Source organism: Dipteris shenzhenensis, chromosome 23, assembly GCF_047967505.1.
Source record: "Dipteris shenzhenensis isolate YYH24624 ecotype China chromosome 23, Dip_SZ_1.0, whole genome shotgun sequence".
NCBI lineage: Eukaryota > Viridiplantae > Streptophyta > Polypodiopsida > Gleicheniales > Dipteridaceae > Dipteris > Dipteris shenzhenensis.
Window position 1 is genome coordinate 34,546,403 of NC_141618.1, and position 19,852 is coordinate 34,566,254.

General features: G+C 43.4%; 1 protein-coding gene across 1 annotated transcript in view; it reads right to left on the minus strand.

The window, feature by feature from the left end:
- The window catches only part of LOC147887301 (acetyl-coenzyme A synthetase, chloroplastic/glyoxysomal-like), a 91,609-nt gene that overhangs the window by 8,542 nt on the left and 63,215 nt on the right, over positions 1 to 19,852 (minus strand). The window contains exons 11-12 of the mRNA XM_087394367.1: positions 9,199 to 9,423; positions 8,857 to 9,089 (exon numbers count right to left, since the gene is read on the minus strand). Coding sequence (XP_087250493.1) covers positions 8,857 to 9,089; positions 9,199 to 9,423 — 458 coding nt within the window. The remainder of the gene's footprint in view (positions 1 to 8,856; positions 9,090 to 9,198; positions 9,424 to 19,852) is intronic.

Consider the following 19,852-nt stretch of genomic DNA (forward strand, 5'->3'; position numbering starts at 1 on the left):
TGGAGATGCCCTGAGCAGATAATTGCTTGACGCCTAGTAGGGATAAAAGACGCCTTCACGCAAGTGCAGGTCTGTTGTTTGACAGAGATGCCGACGATGATGATCAAGGCCTTTACGCGAGAGGAAAATGCTAGAGCGTTTTGACAAAGTGACACGTTGCAGCGTGGGGGATCTGTGCTGATGTGGCAGTGATAGAACAGTGCTGACGTGACATTTTGACACGTGTCAGCTGATGTGATATACCCACATGCAACAGATGACGTGGCAGTCCATGCTGGCAGACAGCTCAGCAGATGACGTGGCAGCCAGGTGGCATGCACGTGCAGGTGCTGACGTGGCAGTACACGTGGTAGACAGTGCAGTAGATGACGTGGCAAGACACGTGGTAGGCTGATGTGGCAAACCAGTGGTTAAATTAACTCTGGTTAGTTAACTCTGGTCAGAGGTCTAGTTAACTTGACCCAACCAGACCAGTCTGGTCACTGTAACCAGACTGTGACCAGTCCAGTTAGTCCAATTGCAAACTAACCAGACCAAAACCAGTCAGTCTGGTTAGAGTAACTAGCCAGTTACTCCATCTGGTTACTGTTCTTAAAAAAAAAACAAAAAAAACAAAAAGAACAGTTGCAGAAACTGTTTCTGCTAGCAATTTTCACCTGCCTGTCAGACTTTTACTGTCAGAAAAGCAGCAGAAAAATTGAGAAAAAAAAAAGAGAAATCAGAGATTTGTAGAAAAAGGGTATGCATGCCTTTGAGCAGTGAAAAGAGGGAAAAACAAATGCCTTTTGAAGCCATCTGCAGCAGCCAGAAAAGGGCAATATAGTTGTTATGCTTTGACAACTGTGTGGGTTTATGCCTTGAATTGATAGCCAGTACTGGCATAGATTGTGAATGCAAAACACCTCTTGTTGAGGTATTTTTCTGTTGGAAAAGCAAAGGTAGTTGTGCATCAGTTACCTACACGGTGTGTGAAATTTGCAGATCCCAGAATATGGATCAATCACCTATCCAGTGGGATTCACAAGATAGGGATGTACATCCAAGACAGAGAAGTGTGCCGCAAACTCGACAAGAATTTGAACAGATGGTACGCACTCGTATACAAGAGATGGAAAATCTCAAAAGGGATCCAAGGGCTCAGCATTTGTTTCAAGCAGAAGCTATGCCTAATCCAGTATATGACGTGCCAATGCCAGAGGCACACTCTCGTGTACAGCCTGAGAAAGAGAGATCTCATAGGAGACGGTCCCATAGCAAAAAGAGATCGAGGCATCATCACCGATCTCCTAGTCCATCACCGTCTACCTCGAGTTCGACTCCTGTATCTTCTTCTTCCTTATCAGATAAACCATCCAGGAAAAGAAGAAAACACAAGAAGTCTAGGAAGAGAAAGTCTTCCAAAGAGACCAAGGAATTTAAAGAGGGAGGAGAATCTGTCATGACCCATCTGTGGTCTGTGCACTCCACCATGCACTAGCTGTTGCTGTCAAGTGCAAACTGACCATTTTTAACTTGGAGGATTCTGAAAATTTTTCTGTACCGAATGCAGCATCAAACTGTCTGATGAACTGCAATGCTTTGTCTGTATGACCATACTGTCCATTGTAGGTCATAAACTGCCCCAAGGAAGTGGAAGGACTTCAAGAAAGCCTTCTACCAGCAGTTTATGCCTAAACAGTTTAGAGACCATGTTCTTCAAGACTGGGACAGCTTGCATATGGATGCAGGAGATACAGTGGATGTGTACAACCAAAAGTTTTGGGATGCTTATTTACAAGTTGCACCTTTCAAAAAGATCTCCAAAGGCACCCAAATGAGAAAATACAGAGCAGGTCTCACTCCAAGAATTCAGGCAGTAGTGAATGCTTTGGGGGCAAAGAACATTCAAGACCTTATGCATTCAGCTTCAGTAGCGAGTCTTGTGCCGCTACAAGATCCACCATCTACAGTGCCATCCTTGCATGCAGGACATGCTAATAAAAAGAAAACTGATTTTTCAAAATCAGAAAAGAAAGAGTACCCCAAGGCTAAAAAGAAAGGGTTTCAGCCTCAGAAGCCGAGGGGTACTCAGTTTTCAAGAACTTATAAGGGCAAATCTCTATTCACCCCTGAACAGATAGCGGAATTCCGTAGAGATGGGAAATGCTTCAGGTGCGGCAAAGAGGGGCATGTGGCTGCCCAGTGCCCAGAAAAGCCTTCAACTTCAAAGGGAAAAGAGGCAGAGAAGCCATGAGGACCGCAAAAGCCAATGGCGGGGGGAATTCCTGACATACTGGGTCATGTTTCGAACCCAGAAGAACGAGAATTGCTGCTATCATGGGGCAAAGTTAGAGACCAGCAAGCGCTAATTTTATTTGATCCAGGGGCTACTGATAATTTCATATCAGAGGATTTAGCCCTGAGGCTGGGAATAAAAACGGAGGAGTTGGGCAGGGCTTTGGATGCCGATCAGATGTTCTGTGGGAATCCTGTGCCAGTTACTCCCTTGATAGGGAAGCTCCGTCTTCATGTTCAGAGTTATGTGGATCAGGAAGACTTCTTCATTTCTCCACTGAAACATTATGATGTAGTCTTGGGCATGCCTTGGTTTCATCGCAAGGTAGTGAAGTTGACTCTTCCTGAAAGAGTGCTGGAGTTTGTGCATAGGGGGAAAAATCAGCGTTTAATTGCCAGGAATAAAGGGGACACTATCCCCATTGTATGTGATGTTTCATGTGGTAAAGCAATAAAGTCTGCAATTTCTGCGTACATGGTTTTTGTAAAAGAAAAAGGGAATGAAATGCATGCTGAAATGATTGATGCTGACAAAGATAAGTTTCAGTTTCTTATAAACTTTAAAGATTGCTTTTCTGATACTTTGCCAGGGGAGTTACCCCCAGAGAGACCAGAAGATCATCAGATAGAGTTAATGCCTGGTAGTGAGCCACCAAACAGACCACCTTATAGAGTCAGTGCGACTCAGAGAGAGGAGATTATGGCTCAGGTATAGGATTTTCTGTCCAAAGGGTTGATTCAGCCCAGTTCGTCTCCTTTTTGTTCCCCTGTACTCTTAGTACAGAAGAAAGATGGTTCATTCCGTATGTGCGTCGATTATCGTGCACTGAACAAAATGACCATCAAGAATAGATTCCCTATTCCGCGTATTGATGATGTCCTGGATCAATTAAATGGAGCTTCAGTTTTCAGCAGGATAGACTTAAAGAGTGGCTATCACCAAGTGAGGATATAGCCTCAGGATGTGCACAAGACAACATTCCGCACTACATTCGGGTTGTATGAATACTTAGTGATGCCTTTTGGGTTGACAAATGCTCCAGCCACATTCAATAGAATGATGGATCGCATCTTCCGAAAGTACAGGCATTTTACGGGTACTTTCTTTGATGATATCTTAGTTTTTTCTAAGACAGAAGAAGAGCACAGAGAACATCTTGCTATAGTGTTTCAAGAGCTGAGAAATCATCAGTTCTATGCAAACCACAAGAAAAGTGAATTCTTCTTGGAAGAAATCCACTATCTGGGGCATATAATATCCAAGAATGGGATACAAATGGATCCAGCGAAGATCCGTGCCATTCAGGAATAGCAAGAGCTGAAAACCGTGCATGAAGTTCGAAGTTTCCTAGGCCTGTGTTCTTACTACAGAAGGTTTATCAGACATTTCGCTGATATCGCAGCTCCATCACATGACCTTACTAAGAAAAATGCAGCCTTCACATGGGGAATATCACAGAAGAAAGCATTCAATACACTCAAGGAGAAGTTGACTACAGAGCCTATTCTTGTAGTCCCTGATCTTTATCAATCTTTTGATGTTGATTGCGATGCTTGTGGAGAATGTGTTGGGGCTGCATTGCATCAGAATGGTCATGTAGTAGCCTATGAAAGCAGGAGACTTCGGGATGCAGAAAGATATCTAGGAATCTATGAGAAAGAGTTATTGGCTGTAATTCATGCCATCCATACATGGAAGCACTATCTTTTGGGTGCAGATTTTACTGTTAAGACAGATCACCAAAGTCTGAGATACTTTTTGACTCAAACCAAGCTTTCTGAGAAGCATATGAAATGGGCAAACATGCTGTCAATGTATCATTTTCAGATTGTCCATACCCCAGGAATTCGGAACACAGTGGCAGATCCCTTGTCCCGAAGACCCCAGGTCAATAATGTGACTATTGCTTATCATCAGGACCTGGAAGGCATGAGGGAGCAATATGCTCATGATTCAGATTTTGGTGAAATTTTACAGCAAATGCAAGAGGGGCAATCCACCAATCACTATTCCCTGAAAGATGGGTATTTAATGAAAGATGATTGCCTATGCATCACCCAGGAGATGAGGAAAAAGATTTTGGGGGAATGCCATGCACCTCCCTATGCTGGACATAGAGGAATTACAGCAACAACTCTAGCACTAGAGAGGTTTTTTTTTTGCCAGGGATGCGGAAAGATATACATCAGTTTGTTACTGAGTGCCTTACGTGTCAGAAAGTGAAGTATGATAGATGGAAGGCACCTGGCCTACTTATACCTCTTCCCGTGCCTCAGGCACCATGGGAAAGTATTACAATGGACTTTATTTTTGATTTGCCGAGATCAAAGTCAGGGAATGATGGGATTTGGACTATCATTGATAGATTCAGCAAGCAAGCTCATTTCATTCCGGTTCGCAAAACCATAATGGCAAATCATATGGCTAAGCTTTTCATGGTACAAATTTTTGAACATCATGGTATGCCTAAGTCCATTGTTAGTGATCGAGATCCCAGAATGACCAGTCTATTCTGGAGAGCTTTATTTGATAACATGGGGACGAATTTGAATTTCTCTTCTTCTTTCCATCCCCAGACAGATGGTCAAAGTGAAGTAGCAAATTCTACAATTTTGGATATGCTGAAATGCTACGTGGGTGACCAAAGTTCAGACTGGAAAAAGTATCTACCCTTAGTAGAGTTTGCTTACAATAATACTGTACATAGCTCTACAGGGAAAGCCCCTTTTGAGGTCATATATGGGAAGGTGATTTTGCCACCTATATTGAGGACCAAAGATGAAATATTTGCAGCTGATCAGTTTGTGAGAGACCTCCAGACAGCTTACAGCCAAGTCCGGACAGCAAATTGAAAGGTCTCAAGAGAAACATAAAAGAGCTGCAGATAAGCATAGGAGACAGTTAGATCTCAAGGAAGGGGATTGGGTACTTTTGAAGTTTGAAAAATCTAGGCTCTGCAAGTTTAAAGGCAAACAGAAAGTGTATGCAAAGTTATCTCCCAGATACTATGGCCCTTTCAGGGTTACAGAAAGAATAAATGAGGTTGCATACAGATTAGCATTGCCAGAGCATTGGAGGATTCACAATGCATTCCATGTGAGTCTTCTAAAGAAATTCCAGGGACCAGAGCCTACAGAACTAGTATCAGAGGATCCACCAGAAGTGGATGAGCTGGAGGAAGTCCTTCAGCTAGAGCAAATTGTGTACCATACTGTACGTAAAGACCCTCACGGTAAGCAATTTTACAGGTATCTTGTAAAATTCAAGAATTATACGGCATTAGATGCCAAGTGGATGGACGAAGACATGTTATCCGATCATCCACAGCTTTTGGATGTTTACAAGGAAGCTTTTCAGTTGAGGTCAACTGAATAGAAGCCGAGGGGATGTCACCACAATGTAAATATCCTAAGTCAAAGTACAGTTGACCATTTATTTGATCATAATTAAAGAGTTTTATATGTGTTAATTATGGTCAAAGAGTTATTTTAAATGGTCAAAGGATTGACTACGGTCAAAGATACTTGACTCTAGTCAAGTAAACCTGACTTCGGTCAAGGAGACTTAGTTTATTACCAAGAGGGTTAACTGCGGTTAACCAGAGAACTACAGAGCTGACTACGGTAAGAGAGTGTTGACTTCGGTCAACAAGACTTGGCATGCGCCAAGAGGGTTAACCCGGTTAACCAAGATGTGCCAACTTCGGTTGGAGAGACTTGGCTATAATTAAGGCGCCTCGACCCTTGGTCAAAGCTCCTTAATTATAATCAAGAGTGTTGACTCCGGTCAACCAGAGAATAAATATATATTTTTATATTTATTTAGATGTGCACATGTGTTCAATGGGGACGCCCACCGTGACTAGAATTAGTCCACGGTGTGTTATTTGCATGCAAAGCGCTAACAACTAATGGGTGCCATGGTGGTGCGCTTTAATTAATTGTTGTAGGTACTAGGAAGAATTATTTTTCCTAAGCGTAACGGGAGCTTGACAAGCATCTAGGAGGCGGTTCGTGTGACCGAGAGCTTTGAAGACTCCAGAATGGCCCTTAGTGGCATGTAATAGGACTTAGTCTAGATTTTAGACAAGTGGCATGTTGCCAATTTGAATTGAGCTTGAGGCTCTTGTAATAAAGTGGATTTTTCACGTTTTGAGAGAGGAGCACCAGACAGCTCTACGCTGAACTTTTGTAACAGATTCTCTTCAAGTAATAAAATACCTTCGGGGGGGTCCAGCCCGACATGTTGTCTTGGGCCCTATTGTCTTTATAGAGAGAGGGAGAGAGGGAGAGTGGAAAAGAAGTGTACTTGCGAAGGAAGTTACGTTCGCCATTATTGCTGCCTCTCAGAAGAGCGAGATGGGTTTCAAAGAGCGTATGAGATTCAGTCTGGTTTTATATTCAGTCTGGTTTTATTCTCTCTATGCTTACCAGGTCAGGGCACAGTTGACGGGAGTGACAGTGACACTTGTTCGTCACAGGGCCATAGTTAGGAGACCACTGTCAGGGCTCTATCACAGGTTTTATGCCACCACAGACTCATACATAGCCGAGCCCTCCTAGGCTTGACACCCTCGCTACCTTACATTTCACTATCCCCCATCCTGTTCATGAGTTCAGGGTTATCTATTTTGTATTGGTATTGTTATGATGATGGATTTTTTTTGCATTTGTCATGGGTGTTGATGTCCGCTTAGCGGCTCCACCCCTTCAGTTCATTGTATCAGATTCTTTCAGTTCATAGACCCTTTGGTCTTTCAAAGACTTTCAATAAACTTTCTTTCTTTCTTTCTTTCTAATGACGTGATACTTGATGTCAATGTGTTTGATTCTAGCATTATATCCACATGATACTTGACCAAAGCAATGCATTATTGATTATCAAAACAATGGAAACTGAAGGATTCTCTATTATGCCAAGATCACCAAGCCTGCTGCAAGAGCGGCCATATACTCAGCTTCTATGGAAGAAAGAGCAATAATGTCTTGCTTTTTGCTTACCCTTAATATACTCCCACTGCTGAGTGAAAATGCATATCCAGTTGTGGACATTGCTATAACATATGCTCTTTAATGGGTAAAGCTTGAACTTTGGATTCTATGAGCATCGACAGCTGAGACTTATAGCTTCAAAGATGTAAAACTAACATAGCTTTTCTATCAGTTCACACTTAAGATGCTTGAGAGGAGACCCGATGTTGATGGCTTACTTATGTTGGTGAAGTTGCGGCTGTATCAGAGATTGATGACATGATTGGCAGACTCATGCATGTGCAACATAGACGTGAGTGACAATAAGAATCAGTAGGATAAGGATGAGGATGAGGAAGAATAAGAGTCCCAAAAAGAGCCATGGAATCAACACCCTAGTCTTTACCCTACGTGCTTAGACTTTAACATTGGAGTGTGGACTGTAGATAGTAGAGTCAATGTAATAGAATAGTCAATTATGTCTTTAGCTTTATATCTACACTCTATACTATATTGCTGTTCTGATTTTTCACTGTTGTCTACTATTCTAATTTGTAAACACAAGAGGGCATTGGACCAACGGAAATCAAGTCATGACATATGTAAGTGTATGCCATTGATATTTTGAAGTTCAAACTTCAAAGTAGAATCTTTGCAGTTTTGTTTTCAATCTATGGGCAAGGCCCCAATTTTTAAGTTTGTTCTTTATTATTGAGACTTGAAGAGTTAAGAGTTTAGTATTTAGCATGCGAGCATCCTATCCAGCATTGGAGCTACATAGCAACTTCTATGAAGTTCATGATTTAGGCACTTGATAAACAAGATCCCCTCCTTATGAATTTAGCCATACGCCACATATGGGAGATCCCAAAGCAGACTTTACTGCCCACAAAGTTGGCTTTATTGTAACACAATCTTGTGAAGCTGGATAATACAGAGATAGACTGCTTGGGTGGTCATTGATCTTATGAAGGATTAACCTCAACATGAGAACAACTGGAAAGGTGACAACACGAGATGTGAACCGTTAAGATAATAAAAGGACTACATAATTGTCTATTTCATAATGTACAGATGCAAAAACATGATTAGGAACAAGTCTTCTAGTATTTTATTAGATTTCTAACATCTGCCTTGACAGAGTTATTGAAATAGGATTAGTGTATACTACTTAGCTTTTGCTTGAGATCACCCTCATAGACCTTACAAAGATTACCTCAACCTGAGAACAATTGGGCACGTGGCAATACGAGATGATGAACCCCCAAAGTGGTCAAAGGACTATGTGAGCTCCTATTTCACAATGTACTCATGCTCCATGATTTAATGTAAGGATACGCCAAAACATAGTTACAAATACATTTAGTTTCAGATTGAAAACTCTTCTGGTAATTCTTTGATTTCTAACATATGCTTTGAAAGGATTATTCCATGCCAAACACATAGGGTTATTGTGTGGAAACACACAAAAACATGACTTAGAGCATGCCTAGTTTCAGATTTGAAATTCTTCTGGTATTTTCTAAGATTCATTCTTTACTAGCTCCCTGATTTTAAACATTTTCCTTGACAGGTTTATTCAATGCCAAGAATAGGGCTACTGTACTTAACCTGACATTGATGACATCATCATTTCGACCTGTTATCCAATAGTAACCATCAGCATCACGGCGACAACCATCACCGGTTGCATAATAGCTTAAGAAGGTGCTGAAGTAGCTTTGTTCAAAACGCTCTTGATTTTGAAACAATGTGCGTGCCATTCCAGGCCAAGGACTCTTTATACACAAATAACCTTCACATGGACCTTGTTTCTCATGGCCATTCTCATCAACTATTGCAAGCTGTTTTCACAACATAGAACACAAGAATGTACACAGATCACCATTTATGAAAGTCTCTCTGAGTCCAAAAAAGCAAGAATCCAAAAATGAGAAGAAGTGTAAAAATTACCTGCACCCCAAAGAAGGGAAGAGTTGCAGACCCAGGTTTCAATGGCCATGCCCATGGTAAAGGTGAGATCATTGCTGCACCTGTCTCAGTTTGCCACCAAGTATCAACAATTGGACATCGTTTATCCCCAACAACCTCATAGTACCACCACCAAGCCTTGGAGTTAATGGGCTCCCCAACACTACCGAGCAGCCTTAGAGTCCTTCGTGAGTACTTCTTTACAAGCTGTGTGAGCACAAAACAATGAAAAAAGAATCTCTTTACTTCTTTATTTTTTATTTTTTGGGACAAAAGAGACTTCTATTGAGTATAACCAAATACAAAGAAACAATGAGTAACTCCCATGAACATCAGCATCCCGTATGGTAATTACACATAATAAGGCTAAAAACGAGAATAGTGCTGCTAGACAGGGGTCTGAAAATGCCATGAAGGGCCTGTGGGTGTGTGTGAGAAGAACAACCAATGGACTTATTCCTTCGTAGAAGATGCTCTTCTAGCCCAAGCAACATGGAATCCTGCTCTAAGTGGCGTGAACAATGTCATGCCACATGATGCAAATAACAGAGAGGTGTAGTTTTAAGTGCCCTCTATGGCCATTGTATATCTAAATTACCAAGTCTTCCATGCTTGGAGACCAGGTATTAATTTCCCACATTGAGTCTATGAAGGATTGATGGTGCAAAGTGTTATTGAATCTACAACATGGCAAGTTCCTCCTCAAATCAAGGGTGCTCTGTTTGAGTCTATTGCCTATCTGAGCCACGCGATGGATCCTCGTATGATGAACAAATTACCTTGCTCAATCCTACCAAGCAAGTATGCCATGCCGTGCTAGATCCCCTTGAAACTCCATAGCATGTGCTAAACGGACTCAATCACTTTAAGGCATTGGCGAAATTGTAGCCAAGAAACACATGGTCATTTATCTTCTTATGTGGGATCTCCAGAGGCATCTCCAAAACCGGGTAGGAAGGGGAGGAGAGATATCATCTCTCTCCCAATGTGTCTTCTAGCAAGTGAATATTGCAAACCCCAATACTAGCATTAACAATGTAACTGAAGAATGATAGGGTCCTCCATACATCAATCCATCTCTACTCTCTAGGTCCCATAGTAAAAGTTGAAGAGATACAACCAAAGTCCCCTCAATATATACAAGCCCCCTCAATATAGCCTAGAATCCTGATGGTGTAAAGAGTGGCCCCTAAATGGGTTCCTAAATCGATAGTGAACTGATAGTGTGACCAGTCTCCAACCCTCCTTCATTGCATAAAAAACTTTCACCTACCTAGGGGAACTCTTGGGCCAAGAAACCTCCCAACCAATAGATATATCTCCCTCTCCTTGCTTGGGATGTCTCTTCTACCCGGTCCAAAGGGATGTCTGCCTCAATCTACATAGTCCACCCATGAGATCCTCAAAGGTTTTGAGTGATGATGTTTCTCTTTAGCAAAGGAAATTATCCGAATGCTCTCTAGGCACCAACTAAGGATGTTGGCTCGCTCTCCCTTCTAGACCACTGCACGTAGCCTAAATAATCCAGTGAATGGCCTGAGTCATTGAGAAAGGGATCGTTCCAAATAAGGGCTGCCTGTCAATCTCCTGCTAAACCTAACGAATGAATGTATAAGTAAGCATCTAATTTGCCGGCAAGCTCTATCAACTACTACAAATAAGGAAGCCTGGTATTAGAATTTGTGAAGATCCATCTTGTACTAGGCAATCAATCACCATCTCTAAAGGTAATACAACTCTAGATTCGATGTATAAAGAGTTCCTTTGAACGTTGGTTGTGGGCTGTACTAAATGTACGGGTCAATAATGTTCAAGCATCCCTCATGTCTAAGTAGGATAATAATATTCTTTGCTATAGCTGTTTTTGAAAAATAGCCCCATGCCCTCCTAAGATTGGGTGAATATAAGTTGAGCGCACCAACCAATAATCCATTGCATCTTGGTAGGGATACAAACTCCACGTGTTACAAGTGTCACTTCTCTTCACAAAGCATATCCACCTGCTTGGTAGTTTATTTCTTGCATATTTCACCTGCTTAGTAGTTTATTTCTTGCATATTTCTATTTTTGGCAATTTCAAGTTCTTTAAATTATGATGTTTGCCCAAAAGTATGCATATGTTTTCCTACTATTAAGTTAGGTACTAAATGGAAAGGATCTAGCATTTAAGGGTGGATCTCTAGCACAAGGTTACGGCTATTAGTTGTCCCATAAGTTGAGAAATACCTCTATGAGGGAAAAAGACTACACCCCACCTACGTACTTGAATACAGGAAGAATCAAATGCACAAAGTATATACCGACCCAACGTCTATTAAGGAGAACATTTGTAGGTGATTTGGGTATGCACCTATGAACATGAAAGAGACAAGGAGATACAAGACAACATGACAAACTGCATAGGCATAAGACATGTGAGATAGCTGCCCAAATTAAAGAGTCTAGATTTAGCCCTAAACTACTCTCACTAAATATATCTATCACCAAGCATAACATGGTAAAAATAGATGAGCCCTTAAACCAAATATTTATAAGTTGACAAATATAGGGGTTGAAAACCTTAACTCCCTTTGGTTGTTCCCCCATTAGGTTTTTGCAGTGGGACCCAAGGGAGTGGGAGTGGATTGATGAAGGGCACCGAGAGAAGAGCATCCCCTTCTTTCGTTACACAGTCAAAAATGCCAAGAGATTTCAACTTAGCAGTAGAGATTAGAGGCCCTTCAGAGCTCCTCATTGGGATAGTTTTCGAATTTCTGCAGAGTTGCAGAAAAACTTTTGGAGGAGGCTCTCGAAATTCCTCAGGAATAGAGAGATCACTCTCTTCTTTTGGCTTTCTATGCATGGAGGGATTGTAGTGACCCTGTGGAGATCCGGGTTTGAGGGGGCTGACCCTACTTGTCCTCGATGCCACGTAGCAGTTGAGTTAGTTCAGCATTGCCTTTGATTTTTAGCATTTTTCATAGAGCACCCTTTTTCATGACTTGGGGATCAGTGGCATGGCTATCTCTTACTGGCCCTCAGGTGTTTTTCAAGGGACATGATTTAGACTCAGCATTCATTATACAATGACACTCTGTGGAGTCTTGTTCTCTCCAAGATGTTCCCTTCACTCCTTTCAGAGCTGCTCATGCCTTGTTGGACACATCATGGGAGATTTTGGCTAGCATTGCAGCTTGGCATATTTGGAGGGCCAGATGTACGGAGGTGATGGAGGGTTCTCAGGTTCACCCCTCCTAGTCTATGGCTAGTATATGGATGGATACTATACACACCTTGGTGGCCATCTGGGAGAGCATGCAGGGATCCTCCAGAGCAGCTACTGCAAGGAGAGGTACTTTTTTAAGAGTTTTGAGAGGATCTCCTTTCTTCTCTGAGTCTCCTTCAGGGTTGAGGTGGCACTTTCAGCCTCCACCTTGGATTTTTGTTAGCTCGTTTTGAGCTGGTTTTTTTTTTCTCATGCATGATATGATGTAATCTCGCATTTAAGCTTGCTCTTGCGGTTTTCATTCATACTTAATAAAGTAATCTTTTTGGGGAAAAAAAAACCTCTTAACTCCTCAGTTGAATCACATGTCAAATCAGCTTGTAACATGTGACAACATGTTGACATGGCATACTGACGTTGCAGTCATGATGTTGCGGTAGTCCATGCTGTTGTGGCAGACATGCTGAGGTGGCAGCCCCTTGTAACAGGACAAATGTACATTTGGCAGTCTGTGAGGTGGCAAGGCCATGCGTGGCATGTTCCCATATGGAGCTACCTTTTTCCCCCCCTCTCTTCAGCAAACTGTATCTTCATTTACCCCTCTCTCTCCTCCTTTCAAAGTGGTGAAAGCAGACAACTAAAGTCAGCTACATGCAGCCTTTCCTTGTTCTGGCCTACAGCCCACCTACTGCAGTCAGTCATTGGTAGCCCATTAACAGTTTGTGACAAACAGCTTCTGCCCTTCCTTTGCTAAGTGCAATCCATTCTAACAGGAAGCCACCCTTTTCCCCTCTATGAGTGGGTATCAGGAAGAGTCAAGACACTCTATGAGCAGGTATTAGGCAGAGTCAGGACGACAACCAGGTGGACATAGGAGATCATGAGCACGATTGGGGTCAAACATGGTTGTCCCTTATCACCGACCTTGTTTGCCCTATACATTGATGACTTGGAGTCATTCATCATGACACTAGGCAACTTACCCTTACTTAGCTGGATCTTTGATCTTGATTATATTGTATGTAGATGACATGGTTTTACTCTACTCCTCAGCCGAGGATCTCCAACAACACCTAGACTTAGACTTTCTGTGAGACACATCCTTTGAAGGTCAACCTTGGTAAAACCAAGATTATGATTTTCCATATGTCTTGAGAAGTTGCACATCAAGAGCAATTTACCTTTGCTGGGGCACCAATTGGGTTTCTTAGAAACTCCAGCGTATCCCTTCCGGGACTTCTTGGGGGACTTTAAGAGCTGAAGTGTGGCTATGGGAGGGGGATTGGGACCTCCTCACCCGACACATCCATCCGTTGACACATGGCCCCTCTTGGGGCTCAAACATGGTATTAGAGCTAGACTGCACATAGTTGTCACATAGCTGACATGTGATGAGGCAGATTGAACTATGGGCTGACTCTTGCGGGATCTGGCAACCTGCGTGGCAACATGGCTGATGCTACAACATACTGTGTGATAGGCAGATTGTGTGTGCTGATTGTGTGTGCTGATCGCATGAATTGCGGCGGCGGCTCTTGATGTCTGTGGACTGTTTCTGACGCCTTGTTGATGGCAAAACGTGCAGTAATGGGCAAAGTGGTGGCAACTGATAGTACCTGTTGATGTCCCATGTGTTGTGATCGTGACAGCCGCATGTAAGCACTACTGATGTGAGTTGACCAAAATATACCCACTCGTGGATTTGGCCATGGGGGGCTCTCGGAGAGGCATTGGTGGCCTTCACACCTCATGGTGATATATGGATTAATTGGGAACTTAGTCCCTCATACAACTGGGAGGCCATGGTGGCCTTGAATATATGGGCCAAAGGTAGACACTCCTCTGTGTCCCTCTCAAGAATTTTGGAGGGCCTTGAGAGTAGAAGCATGGCTCTAGGACACGAATTGGAACCCCTGCGCCCGACACATCCATCCATTGACACGTGGATCCTTAACAGTCATAAGGATCAGCCTCAACTACTCAGGTTCATACAACCTTCTCTCTCATAAAAGCAGCTACATTGGGAAAATACTAGTAAAACGTTGTAGAACTTGTAGAATCAAATTCTCTTTGTATAAGCATTAAACGATGAAGTGAAGAGCATTGATTTATTGTTACTAATGTTTTGAAACATTGACAATGTGCATGCATCTTCCCTCAAGATATCATCGTGCAAATATCATACTTGGAATGCCTTGGCATAAGCAAGTCAATCCTCGTCCTGATTATGCAAAAAACATCTTGACCATCTTGCACAAGGGTTGAGATTTGACCATTACAGCTAGAGTGTCAGGGAATACTATCCCCATGGTAAGCCATTCAATCAACAGTTATTAGAAAATGCATATATTCTTTTCTACTTTACATCAATCATATAAAGGAAAGTTCTAGATAAGGTTAGTAGAGATCCACTTATCCAAGAAAGGTTAGATTTCCCTAAATATTTTTAGATGGTTTCTCACAAAAATTTCCTAGTCAGCTTCCATAGAAAAGGCTTGAACATTACAATAATCTCCTAGATGTTCTCCACCCAATAGACCTCCATATCGAGTTAGGCCTAATCCCACCTAGCAGTTCTCCCTTTTACTCCCCTGTCTTGCTGGTCCGCAAAAAAGATGGATCTTTCAGGATGTATATAGACTATGGATCGTTGAATAAATAGACAATGAAAGACAGGTTTCCTATTCCTCGAATAGACGAGATTTTCATTGTTTAGGAGGAGTTACTATTTTAAGGTGTATGGATCTTGAGAGTGGCTATCATCAGGTCCAAATTTGAAGGTGCACTTTTTTTTTTTCAAGAAAATTACTTCATTAAGTATGAATGAAAACTGCGAGAGCAAGCTCAAATGCGGGAGTACATCATGCAATGCATGAGGAAAAAACAGCTCAAAGTGAGCTAATAAAGAAACAAGGCGGAGGCTGAAAATGCCATCTCAACCCTGAAGGAAACTCAGAGAAGAAAGGAGATCCCCTCCAAACTCTGAAAAAATGGCACTGGCTGCTTTGGAGGATCCCTGCTTGCTTCGCCCAAATGGCCATCAGAGTGTGTACTGTGTCAGTCCAAATACTGGCCATAGTCTGGGAAGGGTGAACCTGGATACCTTCCATCACCTCTGTACACTTGGCTCTCCAAATATGCCAAGCTGCAATGCTAGCCAAATCTCCCAAGACGTGTCTACTGAGGCATGAGCAGCTCTGAAAGGAGAGGGGAACATCCTGGAGGGAACAAGACTCCACTGAGTGTCGCCGTATAATGAAAGCTGAATTTGGATCATGTCCCTCGAAAAAGACCTTTCGACCAGTAAGAGATAACCAAGCCACTGAACCCCAGGTCATATAGAAAGGTGCTGTATGAAAGATGCTGAAAATCCTAGCAACACCTTTCTAGATCGTCCTCGCCTGCTTGTACTCCCAAAGGCAATGCTGTACTAACTCTATTGCCATGTGACAACGAGGACAAGTAGGGTCAGCCCCGAACCTAGATCTCTACAAGTTCACTGCAATCCCTCCATGAATAGAAAGCCAAAAGAAAAGAGTGATCTTTCTATTCCTAAGGGATTTTCAGAGCCTATGCAAAAAGTTCTTCTGCACAGCTGCAAAAATCTGAAAACTATCCCAATGTGGCGCTTTGGAGGGCCTCCAACCTCTACTACGGAGCTGAAAACCTCCAGGCATTTCTAACTGTGTAGCGAAAGAAAGGAAAGCTCTTCTCTCGATGCCCCTCATCAATCCATTCCCACTCCCCTGGGTCCCACTGCAAGAACCTAATAGGGGAACCACCATACAGCCAGAGTCTCCAAGACCCCAGCACAAGGAGAATAGGATCAGGGTCAAGATACCACTGTGAATCCCTACCCCACTCCATGAATCCTGCAATCCTGACAAGCTGAAATGCAACCTCCAAAAGAATATCATCAGAAGATCTGATAAGTCTGCCTCCTGACTGAACATCAAAGACAAGGGTATCCTCATGTGCATCTTGCAATCCAATGATCTGTAACGGAATGCCCCCGTCCTAGAGAACGCTCCCACTAAGTGGACTCTATAAGCGGCATGCCATCTCTGTCAATCCACTCTGGCGGAATGGCTGCTTGTATCTGCTGTATCCTGAGTGCACTCCCTCTGAGGTGGCCAACTACAAAAAGTCTCTGATCCTCTGGAAGTGGCATAAAGGCCTGCCAAGCGCCTACAATAGAGGTAGGTCCCCTCTAGACCACTGCATATAATGTGACACTCCAAGTGGCCTGCCATGATGATCCAAAATCGAGTCATTCCCCATGATTGGTTGCCTTTGAATCTCTTCACGAGAAGTGGGTGGAACTCTGCGAAGTGTGTTTTTGAAGCAGCCCCAAGCTTTCAAAATAGCAGCCATGAGAGGGGAAGGGGGGGATTTGAGATGGGCTGAAGTAAAGATCCATCTGCTGCTGTCCAACCAATCTCCCCCATGAGAAGGGGTGCAAGACTGAATGCTGTGTGAGAAAGAATCCTTCCAGGGCTCCTGTCCAGGCATCAATCCACATACTACAAACTTGCAGAGCAAGGCCATACACTGCAAGCTCGGGTCAATAATATTGAGACCCCCTTCTCCTGTGGGAAGAATGAGGGTCTCCCAAGCCACCCTAGCTACAAATCTGAGGTGCCATCTAAACTGCTCCATAGGAAGTTCGTGATAGGTCTCATGAGCTGAGCGATACAACCTCTAGATCTACACCAACATGAGCAAACAAACCAAGCAGTGGCCAATAATACCTGGTTCATAACCACAACTCTGGATGCAAGGTCAAGTCTGGCTAAACTCCAAAAGATGAGTTTCCTCCTGATACTCTCCAACACAGGAGTGAACTGCTGTGCCGGAGAGATGACCAACCCAACCTGGCATCTCAGATATTTGACAAAGACTCCCCTCTGAATCCAAGTGAACCCTATGTCAATCCCCCAGACTGAAGTGTCCTCATCACTAATCCAAAATCCATTGGATTTGTTCCAATTAATGTATGCACCGCCGCAATGCAAAACAAATCCAATGCTGTCCTGAATGAATTCAGTGTTTGTGGAGTGGAATCCAAAAATAAAGCCATGTCATTTGCCAACTCACTGTCTAAGAGCTCATCCTCCTACCTCAGAGAAAGCTTGAGCCCTACAATTCTAGCTTGAGCTCTAATGTAATAGCTCATAACCCCAGCCACAAAAAGGATCAGGACACCTGAAGATGAAATGCTCCTCTGTCTCAACCTCCTGCATGTCACACAGTGTGCATCTGCGCCTCTCCCTGGGTAGTCGCTCTGCTCTACCACTCTCGTATGCGAAGTCTGTGGGAAGAGACCCGGAATTGCCCAAGAGAGATCCTCAGCGAGTGGGCTAGGTGAATCTGCGTGTATCCTGGTGGGTCAATGAAACTCTCCGCTGTGATATGTAAGAAGTGATCTCTATAGAAGCTAAGCTTCACTCGGAGTTCTCTCAGTCCCAACTAGGTCCGAAATGTGTGTAGCTGTAGTAGATCCTCACGGATAACCTGGTTGACCTCATGTGATAAGAGGGGAGAAAACGGAGCATCCAAGCTGTACTGGAAGGGAGGTAGTCTATCCATGTGGAGCCCCAATCGCTCAAACCATCTCTCTGTACGTGGATACCAGCACCTTTGGTCTCTCCTGCTGCAAATGCCATAGAAGAGGATAGAGCTATCCATCGTAGCCTGCTACACTCCGAGTATAATCCCCATATTCCCTAACTCGGTACAGATGTGTGATGACCTGAAATGCAGCATCTAGCTATAAAGGGGGTGACCCAAACTTAGCCTGAATGATTTGGTGAGGAGCGGATGACTTAAAACAAATCATCCGTGATAACATGAGAACCTGTAGCCGCTCCACACAGGCTCACTCTGTATCCGACAAGTCTGGCCCCCAACAAGGGCTGCCGTACATCCCCGCTGGGCGAGCCAAGGAGTCAAAAAGCAACCCCTTGGTGCATGGATCTTGAAAGTGCGAGCGGAAGCACTGCCTCTCTAGTCTGGCCAATGAAGCATACCCTCTACTCAAGCGTGCCTGCATCGCGGGTCTCATAGTGAAGCTGGGTTTGGAGAAGATAACCCCAAGATAAGTGTATGATGAAACTATCTCAACAGATGACCCCGCAAATGTGAACTGCTCTTGACCCATGATGGCTCGAGATGTATTGAAGATCATGACCTTGGTTTTACCCAGGTTGACCTTCAAATCATGAGACTCACAAAAGGACTGTAGTGCGTCTAGGTGTCTCTGAAGCCTCTCTACTGAGAAAGACAAGAGAGCCACGTCATCTGCATAGAGCAGAATCTGGATCAACGTGCGCGCAAGAGAGCAACCTACACCTCCCTGTGTCTGCATGTCATACCCTTCTTATCAACCATTCCTACGCTAGTGCAGTCACGGGCGATGGCAACTTGCTTATCCACCCAGCCAAACTCTCAAGATAGGATTCGTCTCATTACGTATGTTTCTTCATGATTTTTTCTCATCCTTATCCTTAAGACCCCAATCTCCCTAGATAGTTCCTGGCCACATGTCACATTTTAGGCCCTTACTTAGATGCATCCTTTTTCACCCCTCTCTTGGAGTTCCCTTTTAAAACAATTGCCCCTTGGCAATTTACACATTAGATGCACCTAGGCCCTAGCCCTATTAGAACTATCTAGTCAATGCCATTACGCCCTCACCTAGGACCTTGGCAGTTACTTCTCTTGACCATTTAATTACGCACATTAATTATTACAAAAGTTGGTCATCTAAGAGAAAATGCCCACCGATCTATCCGAGGTCATGCTATCTCGGCTAGAGCATAACATTCCTTCCCTCTTCAAGCATCAGCGTCCTCGATGATGAAATCTGGGAATGCTCTCCGCAATTGGTACACGGATTCCCAGGTAGCTTCCGATAGAGGCTGACCATGCCATGCAACCAACACCGTGGGTATCTTCCGATTTCGTATTTGCATTGTTCCTCGGTCCAGGATTCTTGTTGGTTTGCGCCTTGCAATATCCTCTATCTCCTGAAACAAAACCACACCTTCGATTAGTGAGTCACCTCTATGCAAAAATTTCTTTAAGCGCGAAACATGAAAAACCGGGTGCACCTTACACCCCTGTGGCAATTCTAATTTATAGGCTACACTGCCTATTCTTTTCAGAATTAACCACGGCCCACAGTATCGAGGTGATAACTTAGCACACTCTCCTGAAGTCAACGACTTCGAGTGCGAAGGAATTCTGAGAAAAACTTTTTCTCCTTCTTCAAATACTCTTATAGACCGATTTTCATCCGCATACACCTTGGCTCTATCCATAGCCTGGCGGATGTTAGCTCTCGCAAGTGCTAGCATCTCCCGCATCTGAACTACAAAGTTCGCGGCACTAGGCACTTTCTGAGGTACTCCAACTATAGTTGGATTGGCT